At 41.9% G+C, this 13,732-nt stretch overlaps 1 protein-coding gene across 1 annotated transcript in view; it reads left to right on the top strand.

The window, feature by feature from the left end:
- Positions 1–13,732, top strand: part of LOC109915609 (collagen alpha-1(XII) chain-like) — a 259,058-nt gene that overhangs the window by 86,092 nt on the left and 159,234 nt on the right. The window contains exons 21-25 of the mRNA XM_048601391.1: positions 1,206–1,345; positions 2,063–2,192; positions 4,571–4,716; positions 11,034–11,163; positions 13,226–13,365. Of these exons, the coding sequence (XP_048457348.1) occupies positions 1,206–1,345; positions 2,063–2,192; positions 4,571–4,716; positions 11,034–11,163; positions 13,226–13,365 (686 nt within the window). The remainder of the gene's footprint in view (positions 1–1,205; positions 1,346–2,062; positions 2,193–4,570; positions 4,717–11,033; positions 11,164–13,225; positions 13,366–13,732) is intronic.

The raw sequence follows: 13,732 nt of genomic DNA, 5'->3' as shown, positions 1-13,732 counted from the left end.
TGTTCTCATGGAAATGCATGACAGAAATGTGGAGGTTGTTTAAGGAGCAGTTGCTACAGGTACTGTATAGGTTTGTCCCACTGAGACAAGGAAAGGATGTTAAGCTCTAGGAACTTTGGATGACAAGACATCTTGAACACCTAGTCAAGAGGAAGAAGGAAGCTTACTTAAGGTTGAGGAAGCAAGGATTGGACAGGGCTCTAGAGGTCTACAAGGTAGCCAGGAAGGAACTGAAGAATGGACTTAGGAGAGCTAGAAGGGGGTATGAGAAAACCTTGACGAGTAGGATCAAGGAAAACCCCAAGGCTTTCTATACTTATGTGAGGAGCAAGAGGATGGCCAGTGTGATGATAGGGCCAATCAGGGACAATGGAGGGAACTTGTGTGCAGAGTCAAAGGAGGTAGGGGAGGTCCTTAATGAATACTTTGCTTCAGTATTCACCAGTGAGAGGGACCTTGACGTTTTTGGGAACAGCATGAAACAGGCAGATATGCTCGAACAGGTTGTTGTTAGGAAGGAGGATGTGCTAGAAATTTTGAAAAACATGAGGATAGATAAGTCCCCTGGGCCAGACGGGATATACCCAAGGTTATGGAGGAATGACAATATGTATCCAATTCAGAGAACATAGAACATAGAACATAGAACATTACAGCGCAGTACAGGCCCTTCGGCCCTCGCTGTTGCGCCGACCTGTGAAACCAATCTGAAGCCCATCTAGCCTACACTATTCCATTATCATCTATATGTTTATCCAATGACCATTTAAATGCCCTTAAAGTTGGCGAGTCTACTACTTTTGCAGGCAGGGCATTCCACATCCTTACTACTCTCTGAGTAAAGAACCTACCTCTGACATCTGTCCTATATCTATCACCCCTCAATTTAAAGCTATGTCCCCTCATGCTAGCCATCACCATCCGAGGAAAAAGGCTCCCACTGTCCACCCTATCTAATCCTCTGATCATGGAACTTGGAGAGGTATTTGGAAATAATGGTGTTTCCATTAAGGTCATGCTGCCCTTGATGTTCCAGATGATGGAGGTTGCAGAGTTTGGGAGGTGCTGCTGAAGGAGCTTTAGCAAGATGCTTGGGATTGTCCATCAGTCAGTTTGGGAACCATGAGAAATGGGTGGGTGCTAAGCTATCCGGGTGAGTACTAGAGGGATCTACTCATGTTCTCTCTTGTCATTTGCTGTTGTAGGTGACTTGAATCCTCCAAGAAACCTGGTTACCTCTGAGGCAACTCATCGCTCTTTCCGGGTAACGTGGGATCACTCTGATTCAAGCTTTGATCGGTACAGGGTGGAATACCAACCAGTAGCTGGAGGGAGACCAGAAGAGGTTAGTTAACAGCTTTTCAAGTGTTATGTAAATATTAATGAAGTCAAATTGAGACAACTGTTAAGAGGTCAAACTTTAGTCTATGTGGTTGTACATTTATTTATTTTGTACTTGATCCCTCCTCCTGCCCCACAATCAGCACGTTGTGCCGTGTGGTCAAACAGTGACCACTGTGTTATGAGCATGCAGTTGCAGGAAAGTCACCCAACTGTATATTCAAAATGTATGTGGTCTTTCTTGAGTTCACAGGGCCAAGAGAGAGTTTGTTTTGACATTGCTACTTGTGAGTCCGGGCACCTTCAAGCTTCAGCTGTGATCATTGTGGACTCTGCAATGATGTAATCTAGATTGGGCTCAAGCTGGAACGGACTCACACTGTAGTGGGAATGCAGCATCAGATTGACACATGAGGCCCACACCTCTCTCACAAGTGGGGCAGATACTTTATGGTTTTGCTGTCACTCTGTGTGGCTGCAGTAATGAATGCAATTGTGTTAACTTCGTCTTCCTACTCTTTCAATGAAAATGTGAAGCCATCTCTTACACAGGGAATTTCATGTAGCCATTCTGATTACCAATAAATATGGGTCAGAACCAAAGAGTCAAAACTATGTATTGTGTAGGGAACCACATGTCCAGCCTTTCTCCCTTTGTTTGCATTGTTTTACTGTCCCCAGTTCATGGCCATATTTGGATGATGGCAATATGCTCTTTCAGGTGTTAGTAGGCGGAAGAACCAAGACCACAGTATTGACAAACCTGCAGCCTGACACGGAATATGTTGTTAATGTATACGGATTACTGGAAGGAGAAGTCAGTGAACCTCTTAACGGAACAGAGACCACACGTGAGTCAGATATTATCTGCTTGTTTTTACTTATATGATAAGGTCCTTGTAACAAAAAAAGGTTTGTCAAACCTTTAAGATTGTTTTGTTTGAAATTGTTTGATTGTATTGGCAGAACACCCATCGAAACTTGGCTTCAAGCTATTTGTGACTGTTTGATGCAGTGAAAATGATCCAGCCCTATCTTGCCTGGCATGTTTCCCTAAACGTGCAAACAAAGAAATCTGCCGTACAATTTTTCTGGTGCCTCTACAGCTCTGTTTTAAGTCAAGTATTTAGTATCAGTATGTTCAACAGAGAACTGATGCAGGGAGCAGAGCTAGTAAAGTTAGCTATGCTCTTCAGTGCGCAAGTTGAGGAACATTGATGGGGCATTGCAGAGGGAGCTCCACTCTGCAGCTTGCTAGTCATAGAGTCATAGAGGCCTACAGCATTGAAACAGACCCTTCAGCCTAACCTGTCCATGTCGGCCAGTTTTCAGAATTAAACTAGTTCCATTTGCATGCGTTTGGTCCATATCCTGCTGTGCCTATGTACTTGTCTAAATGTTTCGTAAATGATGAAATTGTACTCCTTCCATCACTCCCTCTAGTAGACTATTCCAGACATTCACCACCCTCTGTGTGAAAACAATTGCCACCATGGATCCTTTTGTGTCTCTCCCTTCTCACCTTAAACCTATGCTGTCTACTTTTAGGCTCCCCTACCATGGGGTAGAATTGTTGTCCATCTACCCTATCAACCGTGCTGCCTCTGAGTGGGGAAGTCATTGACTCTGACACTCACCTGGTGATGGTTTTCCAGCAATGATGTTCAGCCTCTTGCCCTCAGTTCATTGTAGAATTGAGGGAGATCAATATTAGTAGAGAAATGGTGCTGGGAAAATTGATGGGATTGAAGGCCGATAAATCCCCAGGGCCTGATAATCTACATCCCAGAGTACTTAAGGAAGTAGCTGTAGAGACATTGGATGCATTGTTGGTCATCTTCCAGAATTCTATAAACTCTGGAACAGTCTCTGCAGACTGGAGGGTGGCTAATGTCACTCCAATATTCTAAAAGGGAGGTAGAGAGAAAACAGGAAATTATAGACCAGTGAGCCTAACATCGGTAGTGGGGAAAATTCTCAAATCCATTTTGAAGGACTTTATAGCAGAGCATGTTGAAAGCAGTGGCAAGATCAGACAGAGTCAGCATGGATTTATGAAGGGGGAATCATGCTTGACAAATCGGAATTCTATGAAGATGTAGAAGTAGAGTTGACAAGGGAGAGCTAGCCAATATGGTATATATGGACTTTCAGAAAGCGTTTGGCAAAGTCCCGCATAAGAGATTATTGTGCAAGATTAGAGTGCATGGGATTGGGGGAAGTGCATTGAGATGGATAGAAGACCGGTTGACAGAGTGGAAACAAAGAGTAGGAATTAATGGGTCCTTTTCAAATTGGCAGGCAGTAACTAGTGTGGTGCCACAGGGATCGGTGCTGAGATCCCGGCTATTCATAAAATAGAATAGAATCGTGGAATCATTATTATTAACAATATATATTAATGATTTGGATGAGGGAACAAAATATACGTCTCAAAGTTTGGAGATGATACCAAGTTGGGTGGGAAGGTGAACTGTGAAAAGGATGCAGAGATCCTTCAGCATGATCTGGAGAGGTTAGGTGAGTGGCCTCCTTTTCTGAGGAAGGATGCTCTTGCTCTCAAGGGAGTGCAGCCTAGTTTTACCAGGCTGATTCCAGAGATGGCGGGACTGATGTATGAGGAGAGGTTGACTAGGTTAGGATTGTTTTCACTGGAGTTTAGGCGAATGAAGGGGGATCTCAGAGAATTATAAAATTCTAACAGGACTAGACAGGGTGGATGCAGGGAGGATGTTCCCGATAGTGGGTGTGTCCAGAGCCAGCGGCCACAGTATGAGGGGTAGACCATTTACGATGGAGATGAGACGATATTTTTCCACCCGAAGATTGGTGAGCCTGTGGAGTTCATTACCACAGGAAGTAGTTGATGCCAAAACATTGAATGTACTCAAGAGGCAACTAGATTCACACTTGGAATAAATGGAATCAAACGTTATGAGTAGAAAGCAGGATTAGGCTGTTAAATTGGACGATGAGCCATGATCGTGATGAATGGTGGAGCAGGCTCGAAGGGCAGAATAGCCTCCTCCTGCTCCTATCTTCTATGCTTCTATGTTTCCCTGAGACACTTTGCCTTGGAATTTCAAGGCTCTTTTTTGCTAGTCAGAAAATCTGCCTCAAGATACTTGAAAAGGAGCTGGATGTCAGATACCAGGATACCACTTTGTTAATTGACGAATTGTTTTGTTTGCAATTGCTTCTTCGTGATTTTTCAATTCTTTTTTGACAGTGCCCATCCCTGGTGTGAGAAACCTAAATGTCTACGATGTTACCCCTACCACGATGAATGTCAGATGGGAGCCAGCTAGGGGTGCCTCAGGATATATGCTGCTCTACACACCAATTAATGCCAGTCAGCCAACTGCACAGAAAGAGGTATTGGAAAATACAATTTAATTTCCCTGGCTCCTTTAGTGTTACCTGTCAAATTCCATTCAGCTCGTTGTTTGGTCAATTATTTGCTCTAACCAGCTTCTGTGAGATCCAAGATTCTGTATTTTACTTGTGTATGGACTGAGTAGAGAGACAAAAAAGCAATTTATCATTTACTCTCAGGATTAATGTCATTGGCAAAGCCAGTACTTATTGTCCATCTCCCAGTTGTCCCTGAGGAGATGGTGGTTGCAGTAGAAATTCTTCCTCAACCGCAGGGACTTTGTCAGTTAAGTAGCCTGTTAGGCCACATCTGGGAGCTAAAAGCCAACCACATTTATGTGGGATTGGAGTCACAAATAAACTCGGCTTGGCTACTTCCCGGGAGACATTTGTTAAAAGAGTTGGATTTTGATGAATATTGAACTGTTTTAAATTAAACTCCAATTTGCCAACTACCACTCTGGGAGTTCAATAGTTTGTGAGGGTTTTGATGACGTACCATAACAATTAGGCCAATGTTGGTCTATCCACGCATAATATTTTTAGAAAACAACTGGTGCTATGTTGCACCATCCCTTCGGTAATTTATTTTATTCTCACAGTTTCAGGTACAAAATGGCCTGTCCCTGGTGCTGTGAGGTAGCAACTAACCACTGAGCCACCGTGCCACCCTGTGTATACCCTCAACATTACTTTATACAATCAATAATTGCCACTAGTTTCCTAAGGCAGATGATTGATTTATTGCATCTAGATTCCCATAAACTGCTGTGGTAGGATTTGAACCCACGACCTAAGGGTCTCTACATTGGCCTGGTGACATTACCACCATAACATCATCTCCCAAGTCTGCCTTGGCATTTAGGGAATTTAAATTCAGCTAACGAACAAAACAATTTTAAATAAAACTAGGATCAGTAACAGTGACATTACAATGAAATTATGGTTAGGTGAAGTGGATGGAAGATGGCACCTCCACACCATGAAATTAACGGATTGATACATTAAAATAAATCAGTTTCACAATTGTCCCTTTCGGGAAGAAAATCTGCTATCCTTACTCAGTCTGGTCTGCCCATGGGTTCACAGCCACAGCAATGAGTTGACCTTAGGTGTCCTTTGAAATGTCCAAGTGACCCATGACCATGACTCATCACCACCTTCTCAAGGAACAATGAAGGAGCGAAGAAAGTAAATAAAGTAAATAAGATCACAAGGAATTGGAGCAGGAGTAGATGATTTATCCCATGCAGCCTGCTCCATTAACCAGTAAGATCCACTTGCTCCATAATATCTGACACCGTAATGGATTTGAAAAAAGTCTGTTTAACTCAACTCTGAATATATTCAATGACCCCACCTCCACACTTCGGTATGAAAGAAAATTCCAAAAATTCATGGACCCTCTTTTCCATTTTAAAGAGAAGACTTATTTTTAAACAATACCCCTAGTTCTAGATTCCCCTATGAGAGGAAACATTTTCTCAACATCTATCCTGTCAAGCCCCTTAGAATCTTATATATTTCAATGAGATCACATCTCATTCTTCTCAACTCCAATGAGTACAGGCCCAGTCTGCTTAACCTATCCTTGTAAGAAGATCCCTTCATTGCAAGAACTTTTTCTGAACTGCTTTCAGTGCAATTGGTGGTGGATAAAGAGAATGAATAGGAGGAAGAATTGTGTACGTGTATACATAAGGTCAATGTGTTTGAAAGTGTTTTCAGCCAAAAATGCTCAATGACTATACTCAGCTTGGTCCTGAGGCCCTTGCCTTCTTCTATCCTCATGCCCTGTCTGTTTGGTTCATCTCTCATGACACTGAGGAAAAGGAACTCCCCTCCGTGCAAGACTTATGCATTAGATTAAGCTGTTCCATGTTCCAAGTTGTTCCAGGACAGCTATGAACACTGGCTGTAGTCAACATGTTTGTTGGATCCCCCAGGTATTTCTTATCCGTAAGACAAATTGACTAGTTTGGCTAGCCACCATCTTATTCAGCTTCATCCTAACCACAAATCAATTGTTGGAAGCAATTGACCACACCAGCATGAGGTAGCACAGGTTACAAATAGCCTGCCCACTCATTTTGAATCCTATCAAAAGTCACTTGGCTCTAAACCTTGACCCAGACATCACACAAGCTGAATGAAATGGGGAAGCCAAGAGTAGCTGCCCTCACCTTTAAGACAACATTCAACCAAGTGTGGAATCAGTGAATCTTTTTGCAATGTAGGGTAACTGTTGGTGGCAGGAAACCCTCTCATTGTGGGGAGACAGTGACATAATAGTAATGTGATTGGATTGGTCATTCAGTGCTGCACATTAATACTCCAGGGCCAAGGGTTCAAATTGCACCATAGCAACTTAAATTCACTTAATTAATAGATCTAAAATAAAAGCTAGTCTCAGTAATGGCAGCCAGGAAACTATGAGTGATTTTTGGAAAAAAAAAGTCTTGTTCACCCATACCCTTTGGGCAAGGAAGTCTGCAATCATTACCCATTCCAGTCTCCATGTGACTCCAGACCCATAGCAATGTGAGTCTCAATAAGTCGCTGAAATAGCTGAGCAAGTTCAAGGGCAGTCAGGTATGGGGAACAAATTGTGGCTTTGCCGGTGATTCCCACTTCCCATGAGGGAGTTAAGGGAAGAATAGTTCTAAGTTGATGAGATTGAGAGATGCCTATCATAGAGCCCCAGGGCATCATTGTTGGAGCCAAGTGCTTTTGGACCTTCCATCGTGATCTGCTTCACATAACTTTTCTCTGATTCTGCATTATTCAGCTCCATTTACAATGCTCTGTCCAGAATGAGACAGCCCATTCCATGCTAGACAGGATGTTGATGGCACCCCGGTTTGCTCTGTGCGAAAGAAGGAAACGTTTGTGCTACAGTTTCCAATAATGACCATCTCAAAGCAGAGAAAGTTGAGTCTTCTCCCCTATCAACAGTGTCTTAGGGGTGAATTGAGGGGGACTGGATCAACCATCATGGCTACATCCACGGCAGTGGCTGTGAGCTCCATTCATCTTCCACCTTATATGCTCACTCTTTGCCTGGATAAATACAATCAACAATCCCTAAAAAGCATTGCACTGTTTGCTCAAGGACAGTTAAGAATGGGCAATAATTGCTGGTATCGCGAATGATGCTAATGTCCCAGGAATGGATATAAAAAAGAATACAACAACTAATCACTCTTGCTACCACCACCACTAATCATTATTGCATTGCAGTTGCAGTATGGATGATCAGTAGGAGTCACTGCATTAACTCATCCACATTTGCTTACTATTGACCTTTCCCATGGAGAAGGACAAGAATTGCAATGTTGTTGTCACAGTGTCCCCTTGTGGGTCACAATCCATCCTGACTTGGGTGCATATCATTGCTACTCCATTGTCATTGGATCAATGTACTGGAGATTAATACCACAAGAGCTACAGCAGTTCAAGGACAAAGCCAATCAGTATCTGCTAGGGACGCCACTCTCAACAGAAAAACAGATTATTAACAGTATCCAGGCCTGACTGATATATCATTAACTTTCAGGCCTGCCTCCCGTGATCTTGATATCCAGCTCAGTGATATGATGCCTATATATATAGCTCTCTGACCTACCTACCTCCTGCAGCTTGGATGATTTTTCTCAAATCTATTTGAAAGTACGGCACACATTCTGCCCATAGATTAAGGTGTGGTGTCGTTGAGGATTCAATCATTTTCTTTGCCCTAACAATATAATGACTTAATGATAGTTTTGTTTGTAATGGTTAACTATTGTTGAAAAGGTTTGGACTTTGATTGTGAGGGGAAACTGATGGCAATGCCACTGGAGTATTAATCTAGAGATTAATGCAATTTTTCTGGGTCATGGGTTCAAATCCAATCATGGCAGATGATGAAATTTGAATAAAATAATCTAGAATTAAAAACTAGCCTCATGATGACCATATAACTAACCATTGTTGTAAAAATGTATCACTAATGCCTTTTAAGAAGTAAATCTGCCATCCTTACCTGATCTGATTGACACGTGACTCCAGACCTAAAACAAATTGGTCCACTCTTAACTCCTCTCTGAAATGGCCCAGGGAGTCAATCAGTTTGAGGGCAACTAGGGATGGACAGCAAATATTGGCAATACCCACATTCCATATGAGAATTTTTAAAAAATGCTGTTAAAGAACTGTTTTGCTTGATTAATGTTCTTTTTCAGAAAACAGTGAGCAACAAGCAATGTCATTGGCAGTGAAACATGATCCCAAACTACAGACCCACAGGATTTCATCCTGTGTTAAGAAACAGCCAAACAGTTTCCCTTGCCTTCTGCCTTATATCACATTCAGTTTTATTGCTCAGTCGCAATCTTTAGTCATAATCTCTCTCTCTTTTTAAGAGATTTTAACACTTGCAAATATTTCCCCGTTTAAGAACATAGCTTGTGAAAACAGAATTATATATATACCAAGTGGGCTCATTAAACTTTAGTCAAAACTTCTCTGAAACGTTTCCAGAGTGCCTAACACATCATTGTCTGACCCTGTGCAGAGCATAAGCAGCACTTCAGCTCCACTTTGGCTTTGGCATGATTCTCACTCGGGAAAGGCAGTGTTGTCAAAGGGATAGGGAGGCCAGCCACAGAGTTAATGTTGGTCAGCATAATTATGTGATTTATGTCTTGGACTCTTAAGAACTGCTGAGTAACAATTTATGGGAGGACTGCTTCAGTCCTGAATTGTCAGCATTGGCTCCATGTCAGATGAGATTGTGGTTTCAAGTCCCTGCCCCAGTGGTTTAAGCATATAATCTGAAATGAGGTGTTAAACTATGTCCCTACCAAAAGACTTTGTGCTATTTCAAAGAAAGCGTCGGGGAATTTTCCCCAGGTCCTGCCTAATATTTAAAAACAAAACAGAAAAAGCTGCGGATGCTGGAAATCTGAAACAAGAACAGAAATTGCTGGAAAAAGCTCAACAGGTCTGGCAGGTCTGTGGAGAGAAATCAGAGTTGACATTTTGGGCCCAGTGACCCTTCTTCAGAACTGATGGCAGCAAGGGAAAGGATGTTTTATATAGAGGATGAGGTGAAGGAGGGGGAGAGAAACAGTAAGTGGAGATAGAGTCCAGAGAGAGAAAAACAGTTGGACAGGCAAAGGAGAGGGTAAAGGTCAGTTTGGGGGAATGAATAGCTGCTAATGGGGACTATTGATGGCTGACAATGGGTAGCATGCCATGTGATGACAAGGCCTGATGTGTGATGAAAGGTACTTAAGTCCTAAAATTACTAAACTCAATATTAAGTCCAGAAGGTTGCAGGGGTTCCCATGCTCAAAATGAGGAGATGTTCTTCCAGCTTGTGCTGAGTTTTGCTGGAGCATTGCAGCATAAAGATATGTTATCTTTAATATAATAGAATTTAATGAGCTGCCTGGCTCCAAACTGGTTTCATCCTGTCAACAAGAGAAAACCCACCTTAGAGAGCTACTGATCAATCAGGGGCCTGTGTTTCTTAATCGCTTTGGGACAGAGACATGTGGCATTGGATTGGGATTTAGTAAGTATTGGGAGGTTCTGTCAGGAGCCCAGCTGGCAGGCCCAGGCAAGATAGCTGGCTGGGGTAGAGGGATATGGTTGTGACGCCTGTTGGGGTGTAGGAGTTGAGAGGTCAGTAGGGCGAAAGCCACCTGCTTAGGAGTTGGAATGCAGCAAAACCTCAGAGAAGACGTTTGGTGATTTTTGAGAGAACTCCTCTCCTCTAGCCCAGCACCAACCCATAATGGTGGGTTGATGACACCTTTCCTGTCACTGGTTAAATCCCAAGGGTGGTGGAATGAGTCTTTTTTGGGAACTACTTGCCTGCTGAAGGGCTACAATTGACCATTTCTGAAGGGGGCACTTGACAGCACACGGACTGCTGGTGTAAATGTGCTGTTTGGCCGGGCTAGGTAGGTATGAAACAGGCAGGCTGGATTTAACAAGTCCCCTTTGCCCCTCCTCCAAACCTGTTGAACTGGGTACTCAAAGTCTAGCCCATAATCGTGGGAATATGATGGAAGTAGGGAAAAATGGCAGCCAATTTCTACACAGCAAGTTCCAGAAGCAGATAATCTGTTCTTTAATGACATTGTTTGCAGGATTACTCACAGACATATTCAACTTCACGTAGTAAGTGTCACATAGAAGATGTCAGATAGAAAAATGATGTGTGAAATTGTCATCAATTTCATTGTAATTTAAAGTGAATTTGTAATAATGCTGCTCTTCATTCTTTATCCATATTATTTACAAATGATTGATATTTTCTCTTGCAGTTGAAAGTTGGCCCTGATAACACCGATGTGAGGCTGGAGAATTTATTTCCCAACACGGAATATACCATTACAATTCATGCCTTGTATGGTGATGTTCCCAGTGATCCATTGAGTGTGCAAGAAACTACCTGTAAGATATTTTAATTACATCGCCTCTAAAGCTTGCAGATTTTCACTCAGTTCTGCATCTACTTTTAAGCTTGGTTTTTGAAAAAAAGGCAGCTCAAGGGAAGGTGTGAAATTTAGGGAGTTGAATTTGTGGCATTTGAAATTTGAGGATCTCTCTTTTCAGTAAAGAAGTTGATCCATTTCATTGAGCAGAACATCATCTTTGTTAAGCAGTTTCACACTCCAGGTCATGCAGGTGGAAGCAGAAGGATAGACAGGGGCTAGGTAGAAGTGACCAGGCAAAATTATGGTGGAAGGAACTCAAGTTGAGGACCTTATACTCTTTAGATGAAAGGAAATCCATTTGGAATGGAACTGTAGAAGCACAGTGGTATTTGTTTCCTTATTGAAGTATCATGAAAGACAAGTGCACTGATACAAGAAACATGGAAACCAGGTATGAGAATAGGACCGAAGGGAATAGACAGAGGATATCACACAGTATGATAGAGAATTGGAAGAAATATTAAGAATAATGACCTTACTTTGATGTTTATCTGGGAGATAGAATAGATAGATATTTCATTGAATTATGTGCAATGCTGGTCACCATATTGTCAAAAGGAAGTAGAAGAATACAGAAGGATGTAAAACCCTCCTTGGAGATTTGGTGTAGACTTGATGGGCCAAATGGTCTTTTTCTGCAAGTGGGGTTTCTATGAGTCTATGATTAATTGGAGAGCCTTCAGAGGATATTTCTAAGGATGATGCTAGAGATGTTTGGGTATCTGTGTCAGAAAAGGATTGGCAACTTGGTCTCTTTTCTCTGGGGTTGAAAAAAGGTTGAAGGGTGACCAAACAGAGCTTTTTAAATTACAGCAGGTGTTGATAGTGAGGGTACAGAGGGAATGATTCCTCTTGTGGGAAGAGCTTAGTCAGAGGTCGTCAAGATAAGGTAGTCACTAAGATATTGGTAGGTGAATTCAGAAAAAAACTTACTTCCTAATGTGGATATTCTCAGCGCAGGCAGTGCTTAAAGTAAACAATATAGACTCGACAAGACTATGCGGGAGAAAGCAACAGAGGATAATGCTCATAGATTTAAATGGGAACGATGATGGAGGAGCCTCAAGGGAAGCATAACATGAGCATGGCCTGGTTGAGTCAGATAATCTAATTCTATGCTGTATGTCATGTATAATCTATGAAAAGTAATGAGAAGACAAATGTAGCATTGACCTTTATCACAAGGCTATAAGACACAGGAGCAGAAGTTAGGCCATTCAGCCCATCGAGTCTGCTCCACCATTCAATCATGGCTCATAAGCTTTTCAATTCCATTCTCCCTCTTTCTCCCCTTAACCCTTGATTCCCTTGACAATCGCATGGTGGCAATCACATGAGTTTAATGGTGTGTTCTGGTGCAAATCCCAGAATGGTTCGAATTAATGCTTGAAAACTTCATTTCCTTTGGAATTCCTTGTTTTCTTCATAGTAAATTTTTGATGTCTCTGTGATAAATTAAAAACAAATTCTAGTTCTTTGAGAGGCATTTTAGTCTGTGAAAGATTATTGTGGAGGTTAGATTAACACCAGTAGGAAAAATTAGATGTGCTCAGAGGAACTTAAACTTGTTCTTAATGGAGCCACTTTTTTTTAATATTTGTTAACAAGATGATGGTTTCACATTGCTGGGTTTGGAATCACATGTAGGACAGACCAGGTAAGGATGTCAGCTTCCTTCCCTAAAGGACATTAGTGAACCAGGTGGGTTTTTCCCCAATAATCAACAATGGATTCATCATTAGATTCTTAATTCCAGATATTTCTATGGGATTCAAATTCCACCTTCTGCCATGGTGGGATTTGAACCCAGGTTCCCAGAATGTTATCTGGGTCTCTGGATTGGCAGTCCAGCGATAATGCTATAAGGCCATTCCCCCAACATTCCCCATTGCCTCCCACATAATGTAGCCACAGTGAGTCATGTCAAAACTCAGTATCTGATTTTATTTTGACTTGCTTCATGGTATTTTGTCACCTGTTTTTCTCTGCTGAGCTCTGTTTCATTTCTGTCTCCACAGTGCCACTGGCTGGACCCCGCAATATCTGGTTTTCCGATGCCACGCACAGTAAGATGCGGGTCCATTGGGATCATGCACTAGGCAGCGTGCTTAAATATATGGTTAGATACAACGAAGTGGGCGACGAGAATGTCAAAGAGGTGAAGTGACATGTTCGCTTGCAGAGTTACATGAATTTTAAAAAAAAATTCTTTCTACATTTGTTGCCCAATTCTTTCTACATTTGTTGCCCACTTTATTTTAAAGAAAAAAATTGAAAGAATCTTAAATAAGGGGGTGAAGGGTTGTTGGGGTAGGTGGAAATACTCAGATCAGTGGTGAAGTAGGTGTAGCAGGTTAGATGTAGCCAGTAATAAAAAATAAATCAAAGAACTGCTTGGATGCTGCAGATCAGAAACAAGCATAAGCCAGAAATTGCTGGAGAAATGCAACAAGTTTAGCAACATCTGTGAAGAGACATTGATTGATTGATTGATTGATTTATTGTCATGACTACCAAAGTACAGT

Source organism: Rhincodon typus, chromosome 9 (genome assembly GCF_021869965.1).
Source record: "Rhincodon typus isolate 14 chromosome 9, sRhiTyp1.1, whole genome shotgun sequence".
NCBI lineage: Eukaryota > Metazoa > Chordata > Chondrichthyes > Orectolobiformes > Rhincodontidae > Rhincodon > Rhincodon typus.
Note: the sequence above shows the minus strand (reverse complement) of the source record. Positions and strands in the feature narration are given on the sequence as shown.